At 37.8% G+C, this 25,279-nt stretch overlaps 1 protein-coding gene across 1 annotated transcript; it reads left to right on the top strand.

Moving 5' to 3' along the window:
* The first annotated feature begins 301 nt into the window (after positions 1-301).
* N4BP2 (NEDD4 binding protein 2) lies at positions 302-24,937 on the top strand. Its single transcript, XM_008940229.1, has 16 exons — positions 302-518; positions 2,410-3,640; positions 4,483-4,607; positions 5,763-5,851; positions 8,336-8,412; positions 9,618-9,773; positions 10,910-13,227; positions 14,469-14,554; positions 14,829-14,871; positions 16,071-16,321; positions 17,777-17,895; positions 19,215-19,353; positions 19,467-19,652; positions 21,910-22,078; positions 23,839-23,962; positions 24,769-24,937. The coding sequence occupies exons 1-16, from the start codon at positions 302-304 to the stop codon at positions 24,812-24,814; spliced, it is 5,376 nt and encodes a 1,791-aa protein (XP_008938477.1). The 3' UTR covers positions 24,815-24,937.
* The last annotated feature ends 342 nt before the right edge of the window (positions 24,938-25,279 follow it).

Genomic DNA, 25,279 nt, shown 5'->3' with positions numbered 1-25,279 from the left:
ATTTAGCTGTCAGCCACTTGAAAAGAAGAAAGGCAGCCTTCTAGAAAATGCTTTCCTGGATACTTATGTGGTTGTTTTTTGTTTTTGTCTTCTTTTTTTAATCTCTTGGGTATCTAAATAGGAGACATGGGAATGTGACTGTGTATTTTTATTAAAATTTCTCTGTTCTCTTTTTTCCAGGTCTGCTCTTTCTGTTATGTGTATCCCAGTTACAAGAAGGTTTTTGTGATTTCAGAGCTTGGTGCTGTCAGCTTCATGTGGACAAACTAAAGCAAAAGCCAGCTGATTTTTAGAAAACAAAATGCCACGGAGGAGGAAAACTGGTGGGAGTCCTTCTCGGAAGAATAGCACTTTTGTCAGAACTGCTATTGCTGTATCCCAGGGGTACCCAAGCCGCTCGGTGTCACAAGCAGCGTATGGCATCAATAAGGAAGAGCTCTTCAACAGCATGTCTGAGATGTTTTCTGACCTAGATCCTAGTGTGGTTTATATGGTTCTGTCTGAATGTGATTTTAAAGGTAAATAATACGTAGTTGGCGTTACAGTTTTGTTCTGTATGCAGACAACTCCTAAACTAGAGTGACTCCAGAAAAGTTGGTGTGGGTGTTGCAAGCATATTTGTGAGTTTAGGTTTTAATGGGTAGGTGAGTCATAATATTTTGAAATTTTATAGCTCTTCTCGTGCAAGATTCTTTAAGTCTGACAAGGTTTCTGTGAGGCTGGTAATTTGCAGTAGCAGTGTGCTCCATAAATGGAGGGACAGTTTAAGTGGCATGTTCTGTGATACAGAACAAGCGGTGGTAGAGTTGTGAGGAGAATCTGTTTTTTCCAATTATTTTGTGTGCCATATCTGCTAGACACACAAACTGTTTCTGCAGGAGCTGCATTTTATATTCTAGATCACAATTTTTTACAGGATTGGTACACTGTATGTGGTCCTGGCAGCGTTTGCTTTTCCATAAATACTTGAATTGAGCTTTTGTTTTGCTTTCTATTTTGCACTGTCATCTTGTTATCTCCACTGAGGATTAGTTTTCGCAGGATAAATTCCGTTTGTCCTGTTGAATTCTCTGCAGCCTCGCTTGGTCTGTGTTTCTTCCCCTGTATTCTGCCAAGCTACATACCCACCTCTCCTGGCAGACTGTTTCCATGTGTGTGCCCAGTCCTTCCTATGCTTTTGTGGTTTTGAAACTATATACAAGTTCATTTGCTTATAATAAAAGTAATGTACGAGATGCTGGATAGCAACGTCTGAGGAGTTATTTGGCAGAAGAGTAATTCATATATGCAGCATATACAGATATTGGTCTGTATCCATATGATCAGATGTGATTAGCTGAGATTTTTCTAAGAATATTTAAAAAGAAGGCAGAGTTTAGCATTTTTAAACACGTATGAAAGCTAGGTGGACATTAAAAGGACTGCTTGTATTCCTGTTTTTACCTTACATAAATCGTGTGGAGTTTATAACTTCATAGCTCTCTCATGCTTATTGCTATGATGGTTATTCCTTTTAAAATTGAAACTCGTAGACTTACTGATTCATGCTTTGAACTTTTTAGTAAGATTTGCCTTTATCAATATAATGGATAGATCTAGAAGCTTGTTTGAGAATTTAATATAAAGACAAGTTTGTTGTGTTGTACTATTAACAGTAGCTTAAAATTGGAAAGATGCACATCTTTTCAGATGAATACTAATTGGTTGCTCTGATGTAGTAGAGAATGTGGAAAGACAAGGAAGATTTTATTCTAACATGTTCAAAAAGAATTGGACTTTACTGGACTTGGACTTTTTGCTACTCTGTCTTTCAGGACAACAGCAGCTTAGCTTTAGGGCTCAGATGATATTTGTGCCAGGTTCTCATTTTGTTTATGTTGATCACAAGCACCTTATACTCCATGTAGTGGCTTTATAAAGTATTAATGCAGGTACTGTATTTTTCAGGCTATTTTAAATATGCTATTTTCAGTTGGGCCTAGCCATAATGAAAATATCTTGTATATTTTTATCTCTTTAGCTCTCCATAGTTTTTTCCAGTTCACGTGACACTATTTTGTGTAGAGGAGATAGGTTAGAAATAGGTATCCATTTAAACATTCATTTCTGATATTTTTTCCATTTAAACTTAATAATTTTTAGACAGTATTGCCTTAGTAATTGTTATGCTTATTAGTTTATTTTTGCAATATATCCATATTGAGTTCTGCCTTTACCTCTCTCTAACGAAGGTAATGAGAAGCAGGTCAAGGGAGTTGCAGAATGTGTATCAAAAGATGAATTAATGAACTGACTTTTGGTTGTCCTTTAGTTGTGATAAATACTCTGTCAAGTTAAAAAAAAGTGCTTTCACATTACCTTGTGTTTGTTCAATTGACCACACTTTATTCTCTTGACCTTTTTCCACAGTAGAAAATGCTATGGATTATCTGCTAGAGCTGTCCACCCATGCCAAAGGAGTAGCATCTTCAGAAACCTTGGGTTTTAATTCAGTAGCATCATCACTAGCTCATGTTAATCGGCAGAGGTCTCTTGCATATAAAAGCATGGGGGAAAGTACTGCAGAACAAAGTAATTCTGAAGAAGAGAAAGAAAAGATCCTATCGCCTGATGTGCAGCTGACTGAAGAACTGGATTCCTTGCTAGAAAATGCCGTTCAGAGCTACAGCTTGAGTGATGAATTGCCCACTTCTGCAAATGACCAAATGGTATACGAGCACTCTGTGGAACATGATGGCTTTAATGAGTTTCTGGAGTGGGAAGAACCTGATTCGGGTTGCAATGTCCTGCTTCTTCCACAGCAAACAGGGACATATAATGAGGTTTTAGAAAACTTCTGCTCTTCGCAGCCAGCAGTCAGTCAGCTGAGGGTCCAGACAAGCTCACCAGCTGCATCAGGCATGTTTGCAGAGACGTTGGAAGATACAGATTTGTCAGAAATAAATGTTCAATATGACATAGCCTCAGAAGGTTATAAACAATCGAATGGAGAAATAGCATGTGGAAATTCTGATCAGACACAAGATACTGTTTTGGATAAAAAAAATGTGGCTGCTGTTTCTGGTGAGTCCTCCCAACGACATCTGGAACTTGGAGTAGATGTCACTGGAAACACTAATTCAAAGTGCCTGGAACAGCACCAAGAGGTAGTGACTGCCTTTAACAGCCACCAGAACGCTTCTTTTCCAGAGACTTATGTCCCTCTTGAAACAGGCATTTACAATACACAAAACCCTGCAGATCTTCAGCAAATTCACTGGGGTTATAACTTAAATTTTTCTACACCGTCATGTCAATCTCAGCAACACTGGAATCTCATGGCTCCCACGTTTTATCCATCCAGTGGAAGTCACAGCTTTGTAACTCCTGTGGTTGTCGGTCCAGGGCAGTGGAGACCTGATTCAGACTGTAGGACTTTGGAAAAAAGATTTTCTTTTCCCTCTCCAGTGGTTTCAAATGCCCAGGATAGCAACCCTTCTCTGAAGGTATGGGGAAATCAAGATAGAAACTCAAAATTGAACCTCTCGCAAGCACAGCAGCCACCTGTTTGTCACATGATGAGAAAAAAGATGCACCTTGTAGGTCAAGTACTTGTTCTTCTCAGAGGTGTTCCAGGATCAGGAAAATCCTATTTGGCAAGGTAGAACATCTATACTGTGAGCTTCTAAAAGAAATTGCTTAATTGTGTACAGAGTTTAGTGGAAGCAGAGACCATTTTCTGACATTTGCAAATAGTTATGATAATACCCAAATTCCCAGCTACGTGGTACGTGCAGCATGATGAATAATGGTAATTGCAGAGAGGCTGAGTTGCTGTAGCTCCTTGACCTCTGGTCGAAATTGAAATAGGAGTGCTCAGCTTTAACTTTGGCACTGGCCAAAGGATTTATTTTTTGTCAGCAGAATATCGCTGCAGTAGTGTTAGGTCTGCTGTGTTCTTCCAGTTCCCGTTCATTTCGGGTGTTTTCCTTCCAATAACACGGATGGCAGTGTGCCAGATCTTTATAGGCAGAATTTCCCCTTCCACTCTGGGAATTCTTTTATGTAAGTAGTACATGTGGAGCCTTGAATTCTTGATTTCTTTTCTCACTCTCCAAAAGCCTAGATTGAGCTTAGATTCCTTTGGCTGGCACCTAAAATACTTGGTGCAATTAAGACTGTATGTGTGTTTGTCATTGTGAAAGCATGTCACTAAATGCAGATGGAAAAATACCTCCCTCATCATTTTCAAATGGGACTTGTAGGGAACCTCTGTCAGCTCTTTCCCCTAGATATCCTCAGCTTTTCGAAAAGAAGGAAAATTATTATAGATCATATTTGCTTGGTGGGTGATCTGCCCCTTGCCCCCCTTACCTGAATTTGCTACTTGCATTCCAAATAATCTTGGGATTCTGCAGGAGACTAAATAGATATAGGTAAGGTAGCAGGTAGGGCTGGGGAGGAGAAAGGGGAAAAGCTATTTTACTTCTTGATCTTTCACAGGACTTTGCTTGAAGATAACCCAGGTGGAATTGTTCTTAGTACGGATGATTACTTTTATAAACATGGACAATACCATTATGATCCTGATTGCTTAGGGGAAGCACATGAGTGGAACAGGAAACGAGGTGAGAAATAAATAAGGAATTAGCTTGTGTGCTATTTAAAAAGCTGCCTGTCTTGTAGTGCCAGTGTCACAGGTCAAGCATTTATCCCACCATTGAAGTGTTTTTTAATATGTATGTGGAAAAAGCATGTGAACATAAACTCAGAAGTCATCTGTCCATTGTGTGTTTTGCAATTAAAAATGCCAGTGTCATTGTCAAAAGGTTGTTTTGCTCTCAGATTTCATCATGGTATGTATTTTGTGTTTTGTCCTATTTCTGGAGTGGTAATCTGTACCATCTCCCAGAAGAGATAAAACACGTGTATGCAGTAAGTAGTGAGGATCTTGATACAAGTAACACATAGATATTTTCCTGCTCCTGATTTTTAATTTTTTTCTTTTGAGCACTAAATTGTTGGCAAATTTAAAACAAAATTACAAGAGCAAGCCAGAATAAAGGATTTTTTTTTTTCTTTCCATAATAGGCGTATTTTTTGGTAGTGGTTCCCACTAAACTCTTAAAAATAGTAACTCTTTTTAAGCTTTTACTTGCTAAATTTGAACCATGATCACTTTTCTACTGTCAAGTTTCTAGCCAGTGGTTAATAGGAAATGTGTGATCTAATGATAACTTTGATTGTTCAGAAGCATTGTAATGTAGCTACAAAACCATGGTGCTGTGTCTCTAAGCTAGTGATTCTAAACATTTCATTACTATGTATTTGAAGTACAATAATTTTTGATTTTTCATATTTTATACAGTTTACAGAGTGGACTAATCTTAAGACTGTTTTAAAGCCAAGAATTTTGTATGCAACAAAGAAGTCCACTTTAAGGTGATCATGTAGTTTTTTTAGTTTCATTTACTGATTTATTAGTCATCTTGGTGTATTTTACATCTGCATTTTCATTCCTTGATTGTAATACATGCATTAATTCAAAAGAATAATGCCACACCTCAGTAGCTTAACATGTGAGGGGGGTGATTGCTGATATAAAAGAGGGCCTTGAAACAGATCAAGATGTGGCAAGAGTTCTTTACACAGTGGTTAATCACTATGGATTATCTACTTTAAAAAAATTTTCAAATTTAGAGAAATAGTTAAAATGTTATGTGTCCACCCTATTATAATGAAATTAACTGTATCACATTGTTTTGTACCTGTGTGTCTTTCAGCCAAAGACGCGTTTGAAATGAGAATCTCTCCTATAATAATAGACAACACAAACATACAAGCATGGGAGATGAAGCCTTATGTTGCTTTGGTTAGTATTACAACTTGATCAGTGTGAAAAAGGGATTATTGACCAGCATGGCAACAACGTATGTTTTAAAATGCGTTTGTCTTCGTCATTTTAGCTGTTATTCCACAAGAAAGTCTGGAGTCAAAAAAAGTGTTCCTATGGAATCATATCGTCCAGTGTCATATTCTGTGCGCAATCAAGTATTGACCTGGCCTAGTAGCCAAGTGACAAAGTCAGGTGCTTTGCACTTGGAAGCAAAAATGAATATTGTTGAGGTGTCACCAGGGTCAGAAGGTCCTACCCTCCTGCATCATGACCACCTCTGCAGGGAAGAAAAGAAGGGTTGTAGTTGTAGGCAACTCCCTTCTAAAGGGAGCAGAGGGTCCAATATGACTGACAGACCCTCCTCTTAGAGAACTCACAGCCCAGAAGGCCAGCCATATCCTGGGCTGCATCAAAAGAAATGTGGCCAGCACATTGTGGGAGGTAATTCTGTCACCTCTGCTTTGGTGAGACCTGCCTGGAATGCTGTATCCTGCTCTGAAGTCCTTGGCACAGGACAGATAAGGACCTGTTGGAGCAGGTCTGGAGGAGGGCCACAAAAATCACCAGAGGACTGGAGCAGCTATGAAGAAAGGTTGTTGAGCCTGGAGAAGGGTCCAAGAAGACCTTCTTGTGTCCTTTCAGTACTTAAAGTAGGACTGTAAGAAAGCTGGGGACAGCCTTTTTAGCAGGGCATGTTGTGACAACACAAGAGGTAATGGTTTTAGACTGTAAGAGGGTAGATTTAGACTAGATAAAAGGAAGAATTTTTTTTACTATGTGGCTGGTGAGACACAGGAGCAGGTTGCCCAGCGAGGTGGTATATGCTGTAGATGCTCCATCCCTGGAAACATTTAGGGTCAGGCTGGACAAGGCTCTGAGCAGTCTGATCCAGTCAAAAATGTCCCTGCTCACCACAGGGCAGGGTTGCATTAGATGGTCTTTAAAAGTCCCTTCCAACCCAAAATACTCTATGATTTTATATGATCAGTACAATTCTAAGTTACTTTTAAAATATAATTGGTACTAATTAATGAGTGGTTTGATGCTTCATGAAACTTGAAAACTCAGTCTTTTATCCTAAATATAGAAGCAGATACCAGCTGACTAGTTGGAGAGCTAGAGTTATCAAATGTTGCAGGGTTGCTTGAAGTTATGAAGACTTCCTTAATTTTTATTGAAGTGATGTGATCAAAATAATATACCAGCACAATTTTATGTTAGTAGTGTAGTGCTTTTATTTAGTGACTAAAAGTGACCTGCTTTTATTTAGTACTAATTAAATACAATCTGTATTTAACTTCCAAAATTACATTTAATTATTTAAATAACTTGATGAACTCTGTTACAGGTTTCTTTTACTCTAGTTTTCTGGAGCTTCTTACCTTTTTGCTTTGTAGTTTCCAAATGGGCATGAGCACTTCTAGTCTCTGCCTCTTATTTTGTTGTGGATGATTCACCATTTTGGTTGGCAGTTCTAATAATGGTTTATGCTTGCAGAACTGCATTATTTATAAAATTGGCTATGATTAACAGCAAATATGTATTGAAAGAGATAGTATATAGGAGACCTAAGATTTCTCTTCCTACCGCAGTATAGAAATGCATTAGAGTGTAGTATGTAGAACTGACAGATTTTGAGCAGATGCTCTACAGACAGCGCATGTGATAATGGATTAGTGAACAGTGGAACTCAACACAGGTTTTATTAATAAAATTATTTTCTTTGTGTTTATTAACAATTGTCAGGTTAACAGTTCTTAAATTATGTCATTGATTTGGCTGTATACTGAAGTAAAGATACAACAAAAGTTCTTCTAGGAAGTGCAGGGGTTTTTAAGGTGATAAGAATTTTTTCTGAGGACAGAAACAGAAATGGCACAGTGCTCCCAGTGCTTCTCGGGGTTAGACGTTGGACTCTTTTGCTGCCATGATGAGACTGGACCGTACAAAGACCATTTACTTGCAGCCCACTCAAGTCTCCCAGATGGCAGGAGGGCTGTCCACAGGAGCTGTGTAACTCAGCTGCTCGTTTTGGAATTGGCTCCCCTCTGGTCCGCTCTGAATGTAGGCAGTGAGCTTTCCTCTGCCTTAGAGAGGCTGTGTAGACATGTCCATTCTGAAACTGGAAAGAGGTGTTCTGCAGTCTTGACTAAGAGGAAGTAGAACATATAAAATGATGATATAAAATAGTGTTGTTTTGGTTTGTTTTTTTTTTTTTCTGTGATCATGGAACACGTTTAATTTTATAGTAAAAGATGCATATACATGTTTTTTAAAATCTCAGTGTATATAATTGGAAGTGAAACACTGCACAAAAGTATGTAGTTCTAAATGTCAAATTAGTTTCAAAAAAATACAAAAAACAGCTTTCAGGAAGCAGGCTATTCATATTGTGTTCTTTTTCGTAGAAATAAAAAATGGGTGATGTGGCTTGTTCTCTTTTATATCTGTTTTATTCAGGCTCAGCAGTTCAAATACAAAGTTATGTTCCGAGAACCAGACACTTGGTGGAAGTTTAAACCAAAAGAACTTGAGAGGTAAGAATGTAAAGGAAAATGTCATATTAGATTATATCTCTTTCACAGTCTATAAGCTATGATTTTTAAAAAGATAACTGCTTACTACAGTGGCTGGTGAAATAGATACCAGTTAAGATTTTTGTGATAATAAGTAGCTTTTTAATTTTTGAGCAACCTGATGTAATGAAAGATGTCCCTGTTCACTGCAGGGGGGTTGGACTAGATGACCTTTAAAGGTCCCTTCCAACCCAAACCATTCTTCGACAAATAACAAGGTAGCTAGAAAATTAGAAGTTGCCAGTTTCAAAGGGTATGATCAGTGGTTCAGCATCCAAGAGGAGGCTGATGTCTCTCCAGGATGAATACTAGGGCCACTATTATTTAATGTCCTCTTTATGACTTGTATGTTATATCACTGGTAATGTTCAAAATTTGACAAGACAAAGCTCTAGGCAACCTGGTCTTGCTGTACCTCCTCTGAGTAGAAGGCTGGAGTCTGTGACCTCCAGAGGTCCCTTTCAGCATAAGTTATTTTGTGATGTCATAATATCTGTTGTCATCTGAATTTGCATGCTTAGCTTAAGGTTGGCTACTTCTCAAGCAAGGTAAGGAAGATTATTTTCTTTCCTAAAATAAAACTTTTATGTTTTCTCTTGTATCTTCAATTTCTCTTTTGCTGTCGTTGGCAGGGTTCACTAGTTCTAGGTGGAACTGCTGCAGAGCGTATTGCTTTTTGTTGTTTAACAGAGGCGGTGAAATTTTCTAGCCAGAGGATGCTGAAAATAATAGGTGGATAGATTTTCTTCAGGGTTCAAGGAGTTCTTAGTTTAGTCAAATCAGAAAAGGAAGACTGAATTCAGAATCTTCCATACCTGATACTGTCAGGATCTGATATGGTATGTTTCTGATACTTACTCGAAGAAGATGCGTTATTGATACAGTTTTAGACATTAGTGTTAAGTAAAACATCCTATTGCAGAACAGGGCCACCAAGTGGTGTGGAGAATCCAAGGAGAGCAGCGATTTACCTTGAGATGCTCTGTTTGGAGTGATTCAGAAATTTAATGAATTGATACAGAAAGAATTGTGGTTTCACAGCTTTTCCCCCCTACCCCCTGAATTCTCAGGTTAGTCTTGCTGTAAACTTATTAAAGTGTTCTCTTCTTTCATTGCAAGACACAAATCTGAAAAGTTTTTTTCTTTTTTTTTTTTTTAATTCATAGGCGAAACATTCATGGTGTATCTAAAGAAAAGATCAAAAGAATGTTGGAACGATACGAACGCTGCCTTACTGTTAGGTCAATATTGGATTCTTCAGTCCCAGGCAAATCAGAAGCTGCTGGCTGGAGTGAAGATTCTTGTCAGGAGGAAAGCCGTAGGTTAGGTTCTTTACTAGCTTTATAGTAAAAGCTCAAACTTCATAGCAACAGAACCTGCATAATTTTGTTGAACAGTGAGAATGCATTAAAAAATAATAACAAGAAATACACTATGTAGTTTTCTTAATTTTCAAGAATTTCAGGATTTCTATAAATGAGCAATCAAGGGATATGGTCAACTTTCTGATGCTTTTTGAAAATCTCCCAGTATGGTGTGTTACTATTCAATAAGCCAATCCTGATTTACTTCCTTGTATCTTTGAAATGTGCTATTGTATATGTTGTAGATACAAAACACTTAAAATCTATAAAATGCTTTTCAGAAGAAGGTAGTCCCAAATATGAGAAATTTACTATTTCTAAGTCTGAGTGTTAGTATTAGATGATGTCTTTATGGTAGAAGGTGAATTCTTTGTGCAGTAGTAATGAGTAATCTGCTTGCTCTTGAGCATATTTAGTAGACTTGTCTGTATTTGTGTTGGTTATATAAAGACTGTTTTGTAGTGGCTAATCTGAATAATGCTGTGTATGAATTATAATAATGGATAGGAAAACAGATTTTTATTCTAGTAATTATTTTGCTTGGTTTTTTGTATGCTTATTGTGTTTAAAATTAAGTACAAACTGGGATGATTGTGAAGTGGTATGACAAGAGATGTCACATCCTCTCCTAGTTAATTTCTAGACTTTATTTAGCATCAAGCCATCAGGAGAGAGCAACAGTCATTAAATAAAATCACATTTACCAGGTTTGCTGAGCTGAAGGAGGAAATGTCTGGCAGCAGAGTGCTTCAGTACATATCTGAATGTACTGGAAATGGGAATGTACATAACTGAATGTACTTGGAATGGGGCAAAACAGACTCCTGAGAAAGTGTTCTTAGCCCCACACTGAAGTGAAAAAGAGATAATTACCAAGGAAAGCTCTGCTTTGCTTAACTCCTTTGTGGTTTTGTTAGCGCTGTCTTAAAGTTTTCTCTCACTAGAGTTCTCCAGCTGGATGATTAGTGTCCTAAAAGGTGATTTCTGGTCTGTCATTTGAAAATGTATGATAGCCAAGGCAAAACTAAAAATTTGGGCAGGTGCTTAAAGAAGACTTGAAATGGGTTTATCTTTCATTCCAATTTGTTTTCCAGAAAGAGAGAGGAACGTTCTGATGCAAAGGAAGAAAAACCTTTTCTTGCTTCTGTTCTGGACCGTCTTGAATTAGCTGAAGATGATAAAACTTCTCCCCATACTTCTCTAACACTAAAAAGAAGCTGTGATCCTAAACATTTTCAGAAAGAGGAAAAAGAAATGGAAAATAACTCAGTGGAACACGGTTCTGAGAACACTGCTATTCAAGATGACTTGGATGTTAATTTATCAGATTGTGTAGAAAAAGAACTGCCCTTGGAGAATAAAGAAGAAAAGGGAGAAAAAATAGAAAAAAATACTGAAACAGAAATGGATGAGGTTCACGTGACCACAACTGAAGAGATTGTGTGCTCACATACAGGAGGAGTTGGGGAAAACAGTGATAACATTCCCAAAGTTGAACCAGAGGTTAAACAAACTGGTGAAATATGTACGGAAACAAAATCAACAGAAAATAGTAACATAATGGAACCAATCAGTTCAGCTTTTGATGTGTTGGGAAAACCAGAACTACTAAACTTCCTGGGTGACTGGCCTGTAGAACAAACAATGGGACAGAGAGTGAAAAGAGCTAGAAGACTAGAAAAATCTTCTCTGCAGTGTGATAAAGAAAGTAAAACTCCCAGTCAGCAGCATCCTGATTTAGGTGTAGAGCAAGTGGGCCTGCCTGGGACCTGTGCTGTTGAAAAAGGACACAAGGAAGAAAGTCCAGCCTCTAAGTGTTCCTCTGTTAATTCAGATACGGTTATACCAGAACTGCAAATGGTGGGACATTGGCCTGTCTCAGGCTCATTAGAACAGAGGCAACAAAGGTCAAGGAGAGTGAGAAAGGCAAGTCTAAATCAGTCTGATGAAGGTAGAAATGATGAAGGAGACATTAATAGAAATGCTCTTGAGACTGTAGATGTGCTTCGTGGGACACCTCTGAACACTGCAGAGCAACTGGATATAGAGAGTTTGCATATGCACCAACCTGAAACAGTAGATGAGAAAAAAACCCAGCAAAATAAGAGAATGAGGAAACATCACAAGTTAGCCCTCACTTTTACAAACAACAATATAGCCCATCCCAAAGAAGAGGAGCACTTGTCTGTGGCTAATGCAGCAGAAGAGAAACAGGATGCGTGCTCATGTAGACAAAAAAGTAGCTATTCCCAGACTGAATCACAGGACTTTGCTCTCCTGTGGAGATTAGAAAAGAAAATGCTTTTTACGGAGACTACCAAAGTGTTGCACGGCAGGCTAGATGGCTTCAAACCCAAAGATGTTGATAATGCCTCAGATTGTCAGGAAAAAATACCCTATCGAGTTACGTATGATAAAAGTACATTTGTGGAAGAAAGCGAACTTATCAATATTGATGAGTCTGAAAAGCTAAATATGCTGTGTAAGCTCTTTGAGTCTGTTTCATTTGAAGCTGTGAAAGATCTGTATGAAAGATGTAACAAAGACATAGACTGGGCCACAGGGCTGCTGTTAGACTCTGATGAAAAGTTACGCAGAGATGTTGATACTGAAAGCTTTCAAGGAAAAGAAGCTGAGCCAGTCGTCACTGAACTTGATTTCAAGGCAAGCACAAGCTATGGTGAGAATCTCAAAGACTGTGAACAAATGCCGCAAGTAATTGGGGCTGGTGATATCTCCGAGCCTTCAGAAGACAAGAACTCATCAGTCAGCATTGCAGAAACTACAGCTACCAAGGCAACTCTGATGGATGCTAATGTGTCTGACTCGTCAACTGCTGTCTCAGTGAATGATTTGGAGGGACTGAAAAACTCAGGAGATGCAGCCCCTGGAGCTGATGCAGGCAGCTCAGCAGCAGGTATCACTGAGCCATCTGTTCCAGGTGAGCAGAAGACAGAATCCGAGAGTCCTGTTGAAGAAACTGTAAATCAGCCATCAGTCTCACAGACTGATGTGGGTTTCTGTGTACCCATGAATTTGCCTCCTGGTCATAACACAACTTCTACTGATTTGAAATTTGAATTAAATACTGAAAGTGACAGTAACCCCTCAGAAAGCAGTGCAGGGAATTCCAAAGTGGCTGCTTCGTTACTGGAAATGGATCACGTACTTCTGGTTGGTCCCACGAGTGATAAAGAACTGGAGATAGATGGAGAAACCCAGGGGAGTTCCAGGGACACATGTGGTAAAGAAGAAATTGAAACTCCAAGCTGTGATGAAGCTAAAGCCAAAGTACAAAGCCCTAAACCATCATCACATGCAGCCTTCAATATAGATTGCCTAGAGCTGACATTACCTCCTGAACTGGCGTTCCAATTAAAAGAAATATTTGGGCCTGTTGGTATTGATGCAGGTATGGGCACAATTATGTCCTTATTTTTATGAAAAAAGTCAGTGTGCATAACAAAAAGGAAATAAAAACCTTCATTCCTTTGCCTGTGCTTTTTCCCTTTGTACTGGATTTTTAGGGAACAGATTTGCATAGTTCTTATTTTTTCCTTCTGCTTTTGTCTTTTTGTACGTGCACATACTGTAAAATCGTAAGAAAATACATTGGCTTATTTGCATTTTGAACAACAGTACTTTAAGCCTATATTCAGACTCTGAAGGGGTATGAAGATGATGAGGAAGATGCAAGTTATGACTGGTTAGGAAAAAAGAAAGCTTAGGAATCAGTTAAATTGGGGAAGGAGAAGAAGAATGGGTTAGAGAAGATAAAGTGCAGCTATGCTTAATAGATGAAAACAGACTGGTCTGCTGAGATACTGTTGAAGGAAGCCCCAAGCAGCTTGAACAAGCATCACAAAAGTTACAGACTGATAGAAAAAGGAAGAAAACGCAAGGAAACCTTGGGGTTTTTTTCTCTTTTTTTTTTTTTTTTTTTTTTTTTTTTTTCCCCCCCCTCCTGAAGATTACTTGGTGTGAAACCCTGGATATTTGATTTATTGGTGGGTTTGACTGCTGGTCTCTGCCTTCCATGCCTGCCTCCTCAAAAAAAAAAAAAAGTTTGTTTTTGATAGCAGAATGGTGTTCTATTGTGTCTGAAATATGCTCTGCCTTTTTCTTTGATATACATGTGCCTCTTGTACATGTATATCAAAGGGGACAGTTGGAGTTTGTTTCTCTGAGTTTGTGTTTGAAAGGAGGGGTGTGACTGCATTGGGCAATTGTATGTTGTGTTGCATAAAAGCAGTTGCATGTAGATTGGTGTAAAATAGGGGGAATCACACTGGGGCTGTAAATTAACAGTGGCTTTGTAAAAGAATGTTCTGCTAGAAAAGTAGATGGAGGGAGGAAAAATTTAGTTGTTCAGGTTGTCATTTCAATGAGATATAATTAATGTTAACTTGTTTTTTCCTACCCTTTTTGAACACCAGATAATGAATTCTGTGTGGAATGCCTTTTTTTTTTTTTTTTTAACTTGGCACATGCTGAAGTTTTTTCAGGCTTGACAGTTTGTGCAGCATCTCCAGAATTCAAATTAATAAGTTTATGCTACTGTACTTTTAATTGCTTAGAGAAATTTTTATAGAATGGCTTAATGGATATATTTTTTTCTTTCTTTTTTCTTTCTTTCTTTCTTTGTTCCATAAGGTTCACTAACTGTTGAGGATTGTGTGGTCCATATTGATCTGAATTTGGCAAAAATGATTCATGAAAAATGGAAAGAATCTATTCTGGTTAGTATGTTTCTTGCGTATAGTATGGCATGGTATGCTTGTGCTTTGTCAGACCATTTGTCTCCCTAGGTGTTTTCAGAAAGATAGTTCTATCTTTTTAACCTTCATTTTGTAATTATTTTCCTCAAATATTTCTCTTAAAATATCCAGTCTCTGAGAAATACTGTGAGGTGTTATTTTGAAAGTGCTTTACTTATAAGCTAACACTTGCAAAGTTTCACTGCAAAATTTATAGCTTACTTATAACATTAATGGTTTTACTATTTTTATTTAGAAGCGTCAGAGGAGAGATGAATCATGTAACATGTTTGCAGAAGGTATGTTATGTAGTTTTCCTTAATGTCAAAATACTTAACTTCCATTATAAAAATATATAATTATTTGAAACTTCAGTAAGGCTACAAATATTCTGTCTATTGAAAAATGATGGGTTAATTCATTAAGCTAAGCTTTTATTTATTGCCCTTGGTTCTATTTATATTCTGTTATGGAGATGTGGAGGAAAAAATAAAATAATTATAAGCAGAATCACTAGTCCCAGGTAGATGCAAGCAAAACACCTATCATTTTTTGTGCTTCAGAGAACTTGAAAGCTCTGGCTGGAGTAGACAGGTGTTTGGTAGGACTTCTGTACTCCCTGTGGCAAGAATAGATGTGGCCAGAGAATAAATAGCAGAGTAAGACTTCTGCAGGTGAGGGAAGGAGGTCAGGTGTATGACATTGACATGCTAATTTCCTTCTCAGATGAATTGATTGTAGCAGGAAGATACATGTCCTTGTTCAAAAGGTGTTACAATCTCTAGCAATCCAGTTTGCATTCAGCTCCCAGAAGAAATGTCTCTCTGCAGTAGAACCTGGCTGCTCTTGTGTGGTACCTGGGTGAAGACTTGGACTGTAATGTGGGTGCAAACTCCATGCAAATCACAGAATGTTAGGGGTTGGAAGGGACCTCCAGAGACCATCGAGTCCAACCCCCCTGCCAGAGCAGGGCCATCCGACCTAGGGCAGGTCACACAGGAACGCTCCAGATGGGTTTCAAAAGTCCCCAAGGAAGGAGACCCCATGACCTTGCTTGGGAGCTCCCAAGTGACCAAACAATGCTGTTGGCATCAACTCAGCAGAAGTGTAAAACCAGATTGTTAAGCACCTGTCCTTAAGCTGTAGAGAAAAGGCAGGTAAATGTGTAAACACATGTCAAGAATTCTCTTTAAAAAGCTAACAAACATCCCCACTTAACATATGTGCAAAGTACTTTACATCTGTAAGATAGATAGGTCTTGGCACTGGAAAATTTGGTGAGGGAGCCTGGTAGTTTTGCTGTTGTTTTACAGAACAGAGATTATTAGACAGTCTTTGGAAAATAGAAGTGAGGAAGAGGAAGACATTTAACATTAATAATACTGTTTTAACAATACCCAAACAATCTAGGTTGAAAAATTTGTCTTAATTATTTTGGCTTTGCTTGTGTAAATAAGCTAATGTTTTATTTGTCAACTCATTTTTATTGTTTTTGAAGGTTCTACTGATTCTGTGATTCAGCAGATAGATACAGATGACACAGAAGTGCTATTATCTCAGAATGCAGACAGTAAAATACAGAAGAAAAAAATGAGCTGGATTTCGGGCTCATCTAATGACATGCAGACTAAAAAAACAGCAACATCAGACATTTTTCCTTTTATGGATCACTGGAATGCTCAGATCCAGAAAGTTTCTCTCAGACAAATAATTTCTGAAGAAATAGCTATGCAGGAGAAAGAGGACCTGGTATGGATAACACCATTTATTAATGCAGTTTCAGTTTGCAACTGTTAATGAAACGGAATATGTCTTATCTGGTGACTCATCTTTGTGCTGCTGATTACAGCCTTCAATTTACCCAGCCTGAATAATGTATCTTCAGCCTTGAAGACAAAGGCATGCCAATTAGTTTTGTTGATTACTGTGATATGGGGGCTTGCTTGTGGTAGAGGTTTTTTATCTTAAAATATAAATCTCATTTTAATATGTAATATTTTGATTGTTTCACAAACAGATCATGGTGCATTTCACTATACAGGTTAGCATTTGTGTTTGGTTGAATTGTTTTTTGATTGCTTACCTGAAACCCAAGATCAGTGTGATTTCTCACACTTTTTATTGAGAAGGTGATATCAGAAGTTCTTAATTAGCTCCAAGCCTTGTTTGTTTAGAAGTGGATTGAATTTATTTTAATATGTTTTTGTAAGGAGAACCCACAACATTCCTAACAGGTGAGATGCTAAAAGAAATACTTGAGGCTAATATCAAATAGATTTCTGTACCCACTTGTGAGGAAAACAGTATTTTTTAAAAACATTTTTAATAATTCTGTATCTTCATACAGTTCCCATGCCCTGTGTGGTTGGCATGTGCATAACACTGCCCTCTGCTGCCCTGCCGTTCAGGACAGGCATCTGTATTTGTAATTCGCTCTGATAAGTGGCTGTCCTAAAAAAGAGGAGCTTTGTTTCTGCTGCCATAGAAAGTTGAATGGATTAGCCTGTACTTTGAAAGAATGGCTTGTGGATTCTTTCTTTGAACTGCATGTATGTGGCTTACTGATAATAACAACTGTGATGTCCGAAGCTTTATTTTCAGTTTGGAGTCATGGAGCTTGGCTTTGTTTTGACCACTTTTTTTTTTCCAAACTGAGTATTGGATGATCAGTCCCATTTATTCTGGCCTATAATTATGTATCTTCTCAGCATGACTTCACAAACACATATATTTATTATGGTACAACTTCAGATACACCAGACCAAAAGTGTTCGTACTGTTTCATAATAAACTGCTGCTTCAACCGCAGACCTTCCATACAGGGTAAAGAAGTGGCCTTTGCACAAGCTTAGCATTGGACTAGATAGACTAGCAGGGAATGAATTCCAAAACTTAAATTCCTCCTGAAAAATCCTCCTTTTGTTTTGGCCAAGGTATGAGGGAGCTCCAGCTGAGTCACTTGAACTGACTGCAGAGTACCGCAGTGGTGTATAATACAACTCATCTGTCTCCCTGCTTTGTTCTCATCAAACCAGTGTGGCAGGCTGATACTGGCATGTTGTTATGGCTGTGGGTGCACACCTACTGAATAGATTTATTTTTTTCCATCTTAAAAAAATAACAGTACAGGTGGATTGGCTCTATTGTTACCGTATTTTGTTCTAGTTAAGAATTTGTAATATTTTTCCTTTGTCCTCTGGCAAGAATCGCGTTCCCTCTATGGCTAGAAAAGATTGTGCCGCTAAACTAAAGGAGAAGCAACTTTTTGGGATGTTTCCAACTATTAATCAAAGCTTCTTAATGGATATCTTCAAGGACAACAAGTAAGAAATCTTTAAAGATCTTAAAAGTAAAAATGGTACTCGGTAACATTCTCTAGTTCACAGTTACTGTCTTAAATATTAAGAGTTAAGATACTGCTGAAGAATGGCTGTTTGCAAACTAGCATATTTTTTGTAGATCTAAACAAAGGGAAAAACTAGCTGGTCTTAAAAATAAAAAGGGCATAAAAATTCCATATGTAGATTTCTGTTTTTGGGGGGAGTGGACAGTTTCTCTCACTGGGAGGAGGTCTCTGGCTGTCAACCTCTGGCTGTCTGTCAGTGGAACTGTGTGTTTGCTCTAGAGCTGAGGCTTTAAATCAAGTACTGGGGGGTGGTAACTGTGGTTTCACAGAAAATAACATCTGCCCAAGAGGAAAGCTACCATCATCTGATGCCTGTGAGTACTTTTCTGGTTACTACAGCAGCTCTGATGAGCCATTTCTCCATCTCTTTCTGCTGATATTATCTTTCTCTCTTCTGCATTATGTATCTGGGGTATGTGGCTACCTTCTTAAATCCAGGTTCCTGAGAACGAAACTTTTTTTGCAAGAGAAACTTTTTTTTTCATCCTTGGCCAATTGTATGTATATTTCCACATATGGATTTGTATGCCTGCTTGTCAGTCTTCCTGCTTGTGCTACTTGCCATCAAAACCTTTCATTGTGGGATGTTTACAGTACATCTTTCCTCCATCTCTATACCTCAAACACTGTCTCTTGTTTTTCACATTCATAGTGTTGCCTTTCCTAGAGTCTTTTTCTACTTTTGATCAGCCTTCCTCCTGTCTGCTTACTGAACAGCAAGAAGAATAAAGAGGGCTTATTAGAAATCTGATGGCAACTGATATCCTATTCTCATTTCATCAAATTTAATAATAAAGCATGGCTTGAAATACAAGGTTTTTCCTGCATAATGGTTTCAGAAAAATGAGCTAGTTTTAAAGTATTTTGTACTGTCTTACCCTGACCAGAGAAGATTTAAGAGGTGGTTACTTATTCATCCCCAAAAGCAGTGTTTACTTCTAAACTAATATTTGTTTGAATAAGGTGGGATGCAATTTACCTTAGTATTTTGTTGTCCTTTTAATGCCCCTCAGTTGTTTCAGTCAATCAAGATTGCATGTGTGTTGATGCCAGTAATGCAGTAAGTACAGTGAGTCTGCAAGCCTTTTTGAAATAAGGTGGAAAATTCCATTCCAGTGCTTTTTTTCCATTGTCTTCTATTTCTGTAACAATATCAAGGTCTGTAATACACATTTTAATAAATGGAGCTGCTGTGAATGTACTTTTAAAGTCACAGATATTACTTATCCTTTACAGCTATTCTTTAGAGCAAACTGAACAGTTTCTGAACTGTGTTCTGGAGGCAGATCCTGTAAAAACAGTTATAGCTCAAGAAAGTGGTCAGCAAAATGAAATTCTTTCTTCCTGCAGTGCTGCAAAGAACCGGGAGAAGAAGGTATTCTTTTTTTTTTTTTTTTTTCCAAATAGTATTTACAAACATATCCAAATCTATGTTAATGAAAGTGCCCTGCAATATATACCTAGCTTCAACGTTGCAAATTCCTGCAGGCAAAAAAAACTAAGGAAGAGGATGATCCTTTGAGTGAAGTATTTCAAGATTTTGAGTATCCACAATACAATGACTTAAGAGCAGAAGCTTTTTGTCACCAGCAAAAGAGACAGGAATGTTTGAAAAAGGCTGGGGAGGCCTATCGCATGGGTATGAAGCCTGTGGCAGCATTTTATGCACACCAGGTAAATGTAAATGTTGTGCTTTTTGCCTGAATTTAGAGAGGTATTTAAATGCTGAATTAAAGTGATAAGTAAAACATTATGCCTACTAGAGCTGATAAATTTGCTGAGTTACTCTTCCCTATGTAAGTGTTATATTGAGAATTGCCTGACAAGTAAACTCCCTTTCACTAGTAATGATACTAGTACAGGAAGCTGATGTAACAAAATTGAGAGATGTCATGGCAGATGGTATTTTGTGCTTAGTCACACATGTTCACTTACACATAGAGCTCACTCTCATATCCACATACTTGTAAGCACTAATATTTGAGTCCACATGATGTGGCCAGTTTCACTTGTGTGATATGGACTCCAGCAAACATCAGGTTTTGCATCCTCTGCATGCCCGTTACATTCCTTTTAATTGGTGATGAACTGGTTTTGGACATCTCTTTTCTACTTTTTAGGAATCAGACAGGTGCTAAGTTACGATCTTTTTGCCCCAGAATCTTGCTTGCTTCATCCTCCATAAATCTTGAGCAACATTGCTGTGTGCTGTCTGTTTTCCCATTCTGACTATAGCTACCTACTCCTGGGATAAGCCTGGTGTGAGATGCCATGCTCTTTGCCATCCACCTGGTTTTCAGAGTGTAAAGCTGCTCCTGATCCATTTTGTTTGCTCGCCTTGGAGCACAGGCTCTCTGGTCTTAATTCCAGCACGTTTCTCAGTATGTACCAGCTTGATTACTGCTGATCAGTGCTGTGGATCATATTCTTGATTACAAGTATCAGGTGTTCTTGTAACTGTTCCTGAACGTTGGTTTCTTGGTGTCTTCGCACAAGACCCTTCCATTCACACTTCATCCAGACCACTCTTAAAAGCTCTGTTACAAATACCTTCAAAGGCATATAAAAATTTGGTAAGAAATCACATTATGGAAATATTTAATTCTAAACTATGAGTTGTGTTGTGACAGAATAACAATGTAATAATAAATTGCTTGAATTTGCTAATTATGTCAAAAAAGCTTTCACGCAGTTAATATATCACTCTAAATGTTTAGTTTATATTGTTACTGTGCTTGTAGGAAACACTGGTTGTTGGTCTTTATAGTGAACTCTGTTTTTGGTTTATATATTTTTGAAGTCTGGAGAGAGCCTAAAAAAAGGTCTGCATGATTTTAAATAGAAGTGTAATTTCAAGGCCTGTCTTACTTTTGTACTTATCTGTAATGACAAGTACAGTCTGGAAATGTATTATATATTTACTTGTAGGTAATCAAAAGGCAAGCTAAGCTCCCTTTATTCATGAAAAATGCTTTAGGCTTGGTGGCCTTAGCCTGTCTTGGGAGTCCTCTGCAAGTGAGTTACAGGGCTGGTGTCTCTGGTCTGAGACTAATACACTTCAGACGATGCATTTTAAGAAAGTGTAAGACACTGTTACTTCTGTTCTCTTGAGCCCTTGTCAGTCCAATACCTGGAGTTAAGTTTTATATGCCTTTTCAGACTGTGCCTACAGATCTTGAAAGATCTTCAGTTTGTTTCAGTTTCTCACATATTATCCCTGCAAGGTTCATGGGAAATGGTGGGTACTTGTTCACTGTGTAATGTGAATAACCCTGTACTGCTCCTTGCCCCAGATTCCAATAGGAACTGTATTGACCTTGTCAGTCATGAGAGATCTGACAAAAATACTAGGTGAGATAACAGGCAGCTATTTAAAAAAAAAAAAAAAAAAAAATTTTAAAAAATTAAAAGTGCTTGCCTTTGGCTTGTCTGATTTTTAAGGAATGTGTTCAGAAGAATTAACCTCAACCATAACAGTCGGTAGGTTTTCCCTGAGATATTGGGCAGTTTCTTTTACATTGTTTCATTACATTTTTAGCAAATTATTTGCAGATTCTGTTTTTTGCAAAATTCTATTGTTAGGATAATAAATTTGAAAATTGGCATGGAATGTAGCTTTATAGCTTATGTAAAGACCTTGTGTTTTTGTGCCTCTTCTTGCTTTTTTTCCCTCACTTTGTAAGGCTTTTGTTATAAATTTTCCTTTGCATCAGCTTTGAGTAGTTTCTTAAGAACAGATTTTGAGAAATCTCCTTGCAAGTAGGTCTCACTGAGCCTCTTCTGGAAGTTCTGTTGTGATTATAAATTTTACTCCTTCAAGCTGTGAGTTAAAAGCACCCTGCCAGTACTGTAGTTTTGAACTACACCAACAAGCACCATGCAGCTTAGATTATGCCTTGGTACGTAATAGTTCCTGTCCTTATGAATAAAGGGTCACCTTCACGAGCAGAAGATGAAAGAAGCCAACCATGCTGCTGCTGTGCAAATCTTTGAGAAAGTAAATGCTGCCTTGCTGCCTATGAATGTGTTGGATCTCCATGGTCTTCATGTGGATGAAGCTGTGAATCAGTTGTCCAGAGTGCTGCAGGAAAAAAGTGAAGGTAGGTATAAGCTAGTAATTCATGCCCCATAAAAGTTATTCTCCCTCTTTTTCTACAAAGAAATAATGATATATGGCAATATCAGAGGGAATGAATATGGTTTAATAACATGTAAAAACAGCTGGCTTTTTGGTTGGTTTATTTTCTTTTGTTTTTCTTTGACATGGCAATGTTTTTTTAACTCTGGCTTGCCCACCCAGTGTTTCTTCGTAAATGGTTCTTTTAATTCTGTTTTATCCTTTACTTTTCCTATTGAAGACATGATCTATCCTTCCTGGCTTTTTTAACAAAGGTAGTAATGCAGACATTTGTCGTCCTTGCATTGCTTTGTCAGAATGATGTTGTTTTTTTAATCTTTAACGAAAAGTCATTACCTTGGAATTCTAACCACAATGATTGTATTGTCTTCAGCTTTTACATGACAGTGTCTTTTTGAGCTATCTTTCAGTAACTTCTGTATCAATTTGTCAGCAGGATCTCTTGAGATCAGAAGACTGCTGCTTCCATAAATGTAATTTTGTGCAGTTTTGCTTGAGGGCTTGTTTTTTCTTCCAATGGAGTGTTGAAGTACTTCATGCTTCATGTTCTTGCTGTAAAAATATGGATTTTCTGCATTATTACTTCACCCTATAAATTTAAGCACACTGGGAATGGTTTTATAAGAAATTTCTCATGCAAGGTGCTGCTGCACAAACCTGATTTTTTGAAACATCTGCTCCACAGAGTAGAAACAAAAGTGTTCAGTGGGGCCTTAGATAATAGTTTTCTTTCAATATGCATCAGAGAGAATTAAATTGCATTATCTTGTGCTGTTCCCGAACTGATGTTTATATAACTTAAGCTGTAACCTGATGCTTTTTAGAGCTAAATTTCCCAAACTGCACTTAAATCAGGAGTCCTGTAACGATGGTAGAGACTCTCAGTTCAGTCCATTTCACCTAAATCTAAAAAAAAGGGGGGGTTATTTCAGTATGCATACATGACAAAGGTATCAGTACCAAGCACTCTAGTTTGGGCAGAAGTAACAGTAAATTAATACAAAACCTAAATAAAGTTAAGTGTGAGAGAGAGAGATGTGAACTCATAATCCTGAACAAGCAAATCTGGACTTGTGATAATACAGTTTAAATTTATACTTTTTCTTCTTTTTCAAACTCCTCATCAATTTAGGTTGCTGTGATACCTGAGAGAAGAACAGTTTCTTTTGTTACCAGGGCTAGATGCACTAATAAACCTCATGTGATGTGTTGATCTGTTGGTGCACGTGCTCCAATATAGCAGAAGTCAGCCCAAATAAGCATGAATTGAATGTCAAAAACTATGTAGATTTGTATTTTCCTCCTTCTTTATCCAATAAAATATTATTTCTTTATTCACATGAATTTAAGATAAAACGTGGAATAGAGAGAGTTAAAAATAACTGTATTAACCCACCTCTTCCAATTTTGCAATTGTGATCTACATCACAGGATGTAAATTCCAAGTGAAGATTAGGTGATAGAAACAGTAAAGCTGCTATGAAATTAGAAGGATTTTGTGATGATTACAACATGTGTATTTCAAGCCATCTAGATTTAAAAGGCTTGACATTTCTTTCAGAATATCTGTTTCAGAAGAGGGGGGAAACAGCTATGCTTATGCTTATGTAAAAGATGCATAGCCAGCATGGGAGAGCCAAGTTCTGAACCACTAGTGAGAGTTTTCAGGAGGAGGGATGGAGGGAGGGCGAATGTTAACCGTTGCCATCCCTGCTCTTGCAGAGTACCAGCAGACTGGTGGTAAACCATATCTCTCTGTCATCACGGGAAGAGGAAGCCATAGTCAGGGAGGAGTTGCTCGCATTAGACCAGCAGCTATCAGATACCTCACAAGCCACAACTTCAGGTGAGTTTAGATTTTTGTTACTGATAGTTTTTTTTTTTTTTTCTTAACCCACATTTAGCTAACTGAAAAGTTGAGATAGTTTTAGAATGCTGTTAAACTGCTGAACAGATTAAGGCAGGTCTGCCATTTCAGTTTAAGGCACATCTGCTGTTTCATATATCCAATGCAACTGTGTGACACAAAATCATCTTGTACAAGATGCCTATTAAATATAGTAGATCCTTTACTCTAAGATAGATGAAAACACTATGAATTACACTTACCTAACATAGATTAATTACATCTTTCCATTCAAGGTTGCTAGCTTCATTGTGAACAGCTCTTAATCCTGCTTTTTATTGGTCTCCAATACCTGCTTTAGCTCTCAGGTGCTTCTGTGGGACAGCAATTGAGCAGGTCTGGGCTGGCATCAGTGTGTTTGCTGGCTTTTCTTTACAGGAGTGTGTGAAGGTGGGACTTGGAAATAGCTAAGTCTTTTCCCTTCTCATTTGCTTTTTACTTTCTACAGAAGAAAGGGAGAAAATCAGTTTTGAAAAAAGAGGGAATGAAAGGGGAACGTGAAAACGTTTTTAAATCTTCCTCTTAGTTTCTGCCATTTCCAGCTCTTCACCTCTCCAGACCCTGTAAAACCTGTAAAACGTTCCTTCACTGCCACATCCAGGGGACATGATGCTGATTTCCTGACTCTCACATGCACGCATACTTGACTGAGAACCTTATCTCTTCCCATATGTTTGATGAGGGCTGAAGGAGATGTTGTTGCACAGAGCTTTCATACTGAAGCTTCATCTTTTCTCGTTTCACAGGTTCACAGAAGTAAAACCAGGCTGCCTGAAAGTCATGCTGAATTGAAGGGTTGTCAAGAAGCAAAGAGGGATATAGAAACTAAGGTGTCAGATTACAGCTAAAAACTTCTTGAAGAACTGCAGTAGTATTTTGTAATCTGTTTTAAAGGACAGTATTTTATTAGAAATGGCTTCAGTTTACACCAAGTGGTTTTGTTGGGATATTTCCAAGAAAAATTTTGTGTGAAATGGATCCTTTTTTGAACCTGCTAAAAGAAGACACTTACAGGATTTCAAGTCTCAGAAATTGCAGATTAAGAATTCTGCTGAGCAGTATGTTTTAAAGGGAAGTTAAGGTACAATTTAAAAATTTAACTGTCTTAGCATACACGGAATGTGTGTTTTGACCCTCCCTCACACATTTTAATTGCTGTGGATTCTGTGCTTTTAAAACATAGTGCTTTGTATGGCATTATTTTCTGATTCAGAACTTTTGTCATAAACCCTTCAGAAGAGCACAGGGTAGGAGAGA

This window comes from Merops nubicus, unplaced genomic scaffold, assembly GCF_000691845.1.
Source record: "Merops nubicus isolate BGI_N331 unplaced genomic scaffold, ASM69184v1 scaffold28725, whole genome shotgun sequence".
NCBI classification, from domain to species: domain Eukaryota; kingdom Metazoa; phylum Chordata; class Aves; order Coraciiformes; family Meropidae; genus Merops; species Merops nubicus.
This window is presented reverse-complemented; position numbering and strand designations above follow the sequence as displayed.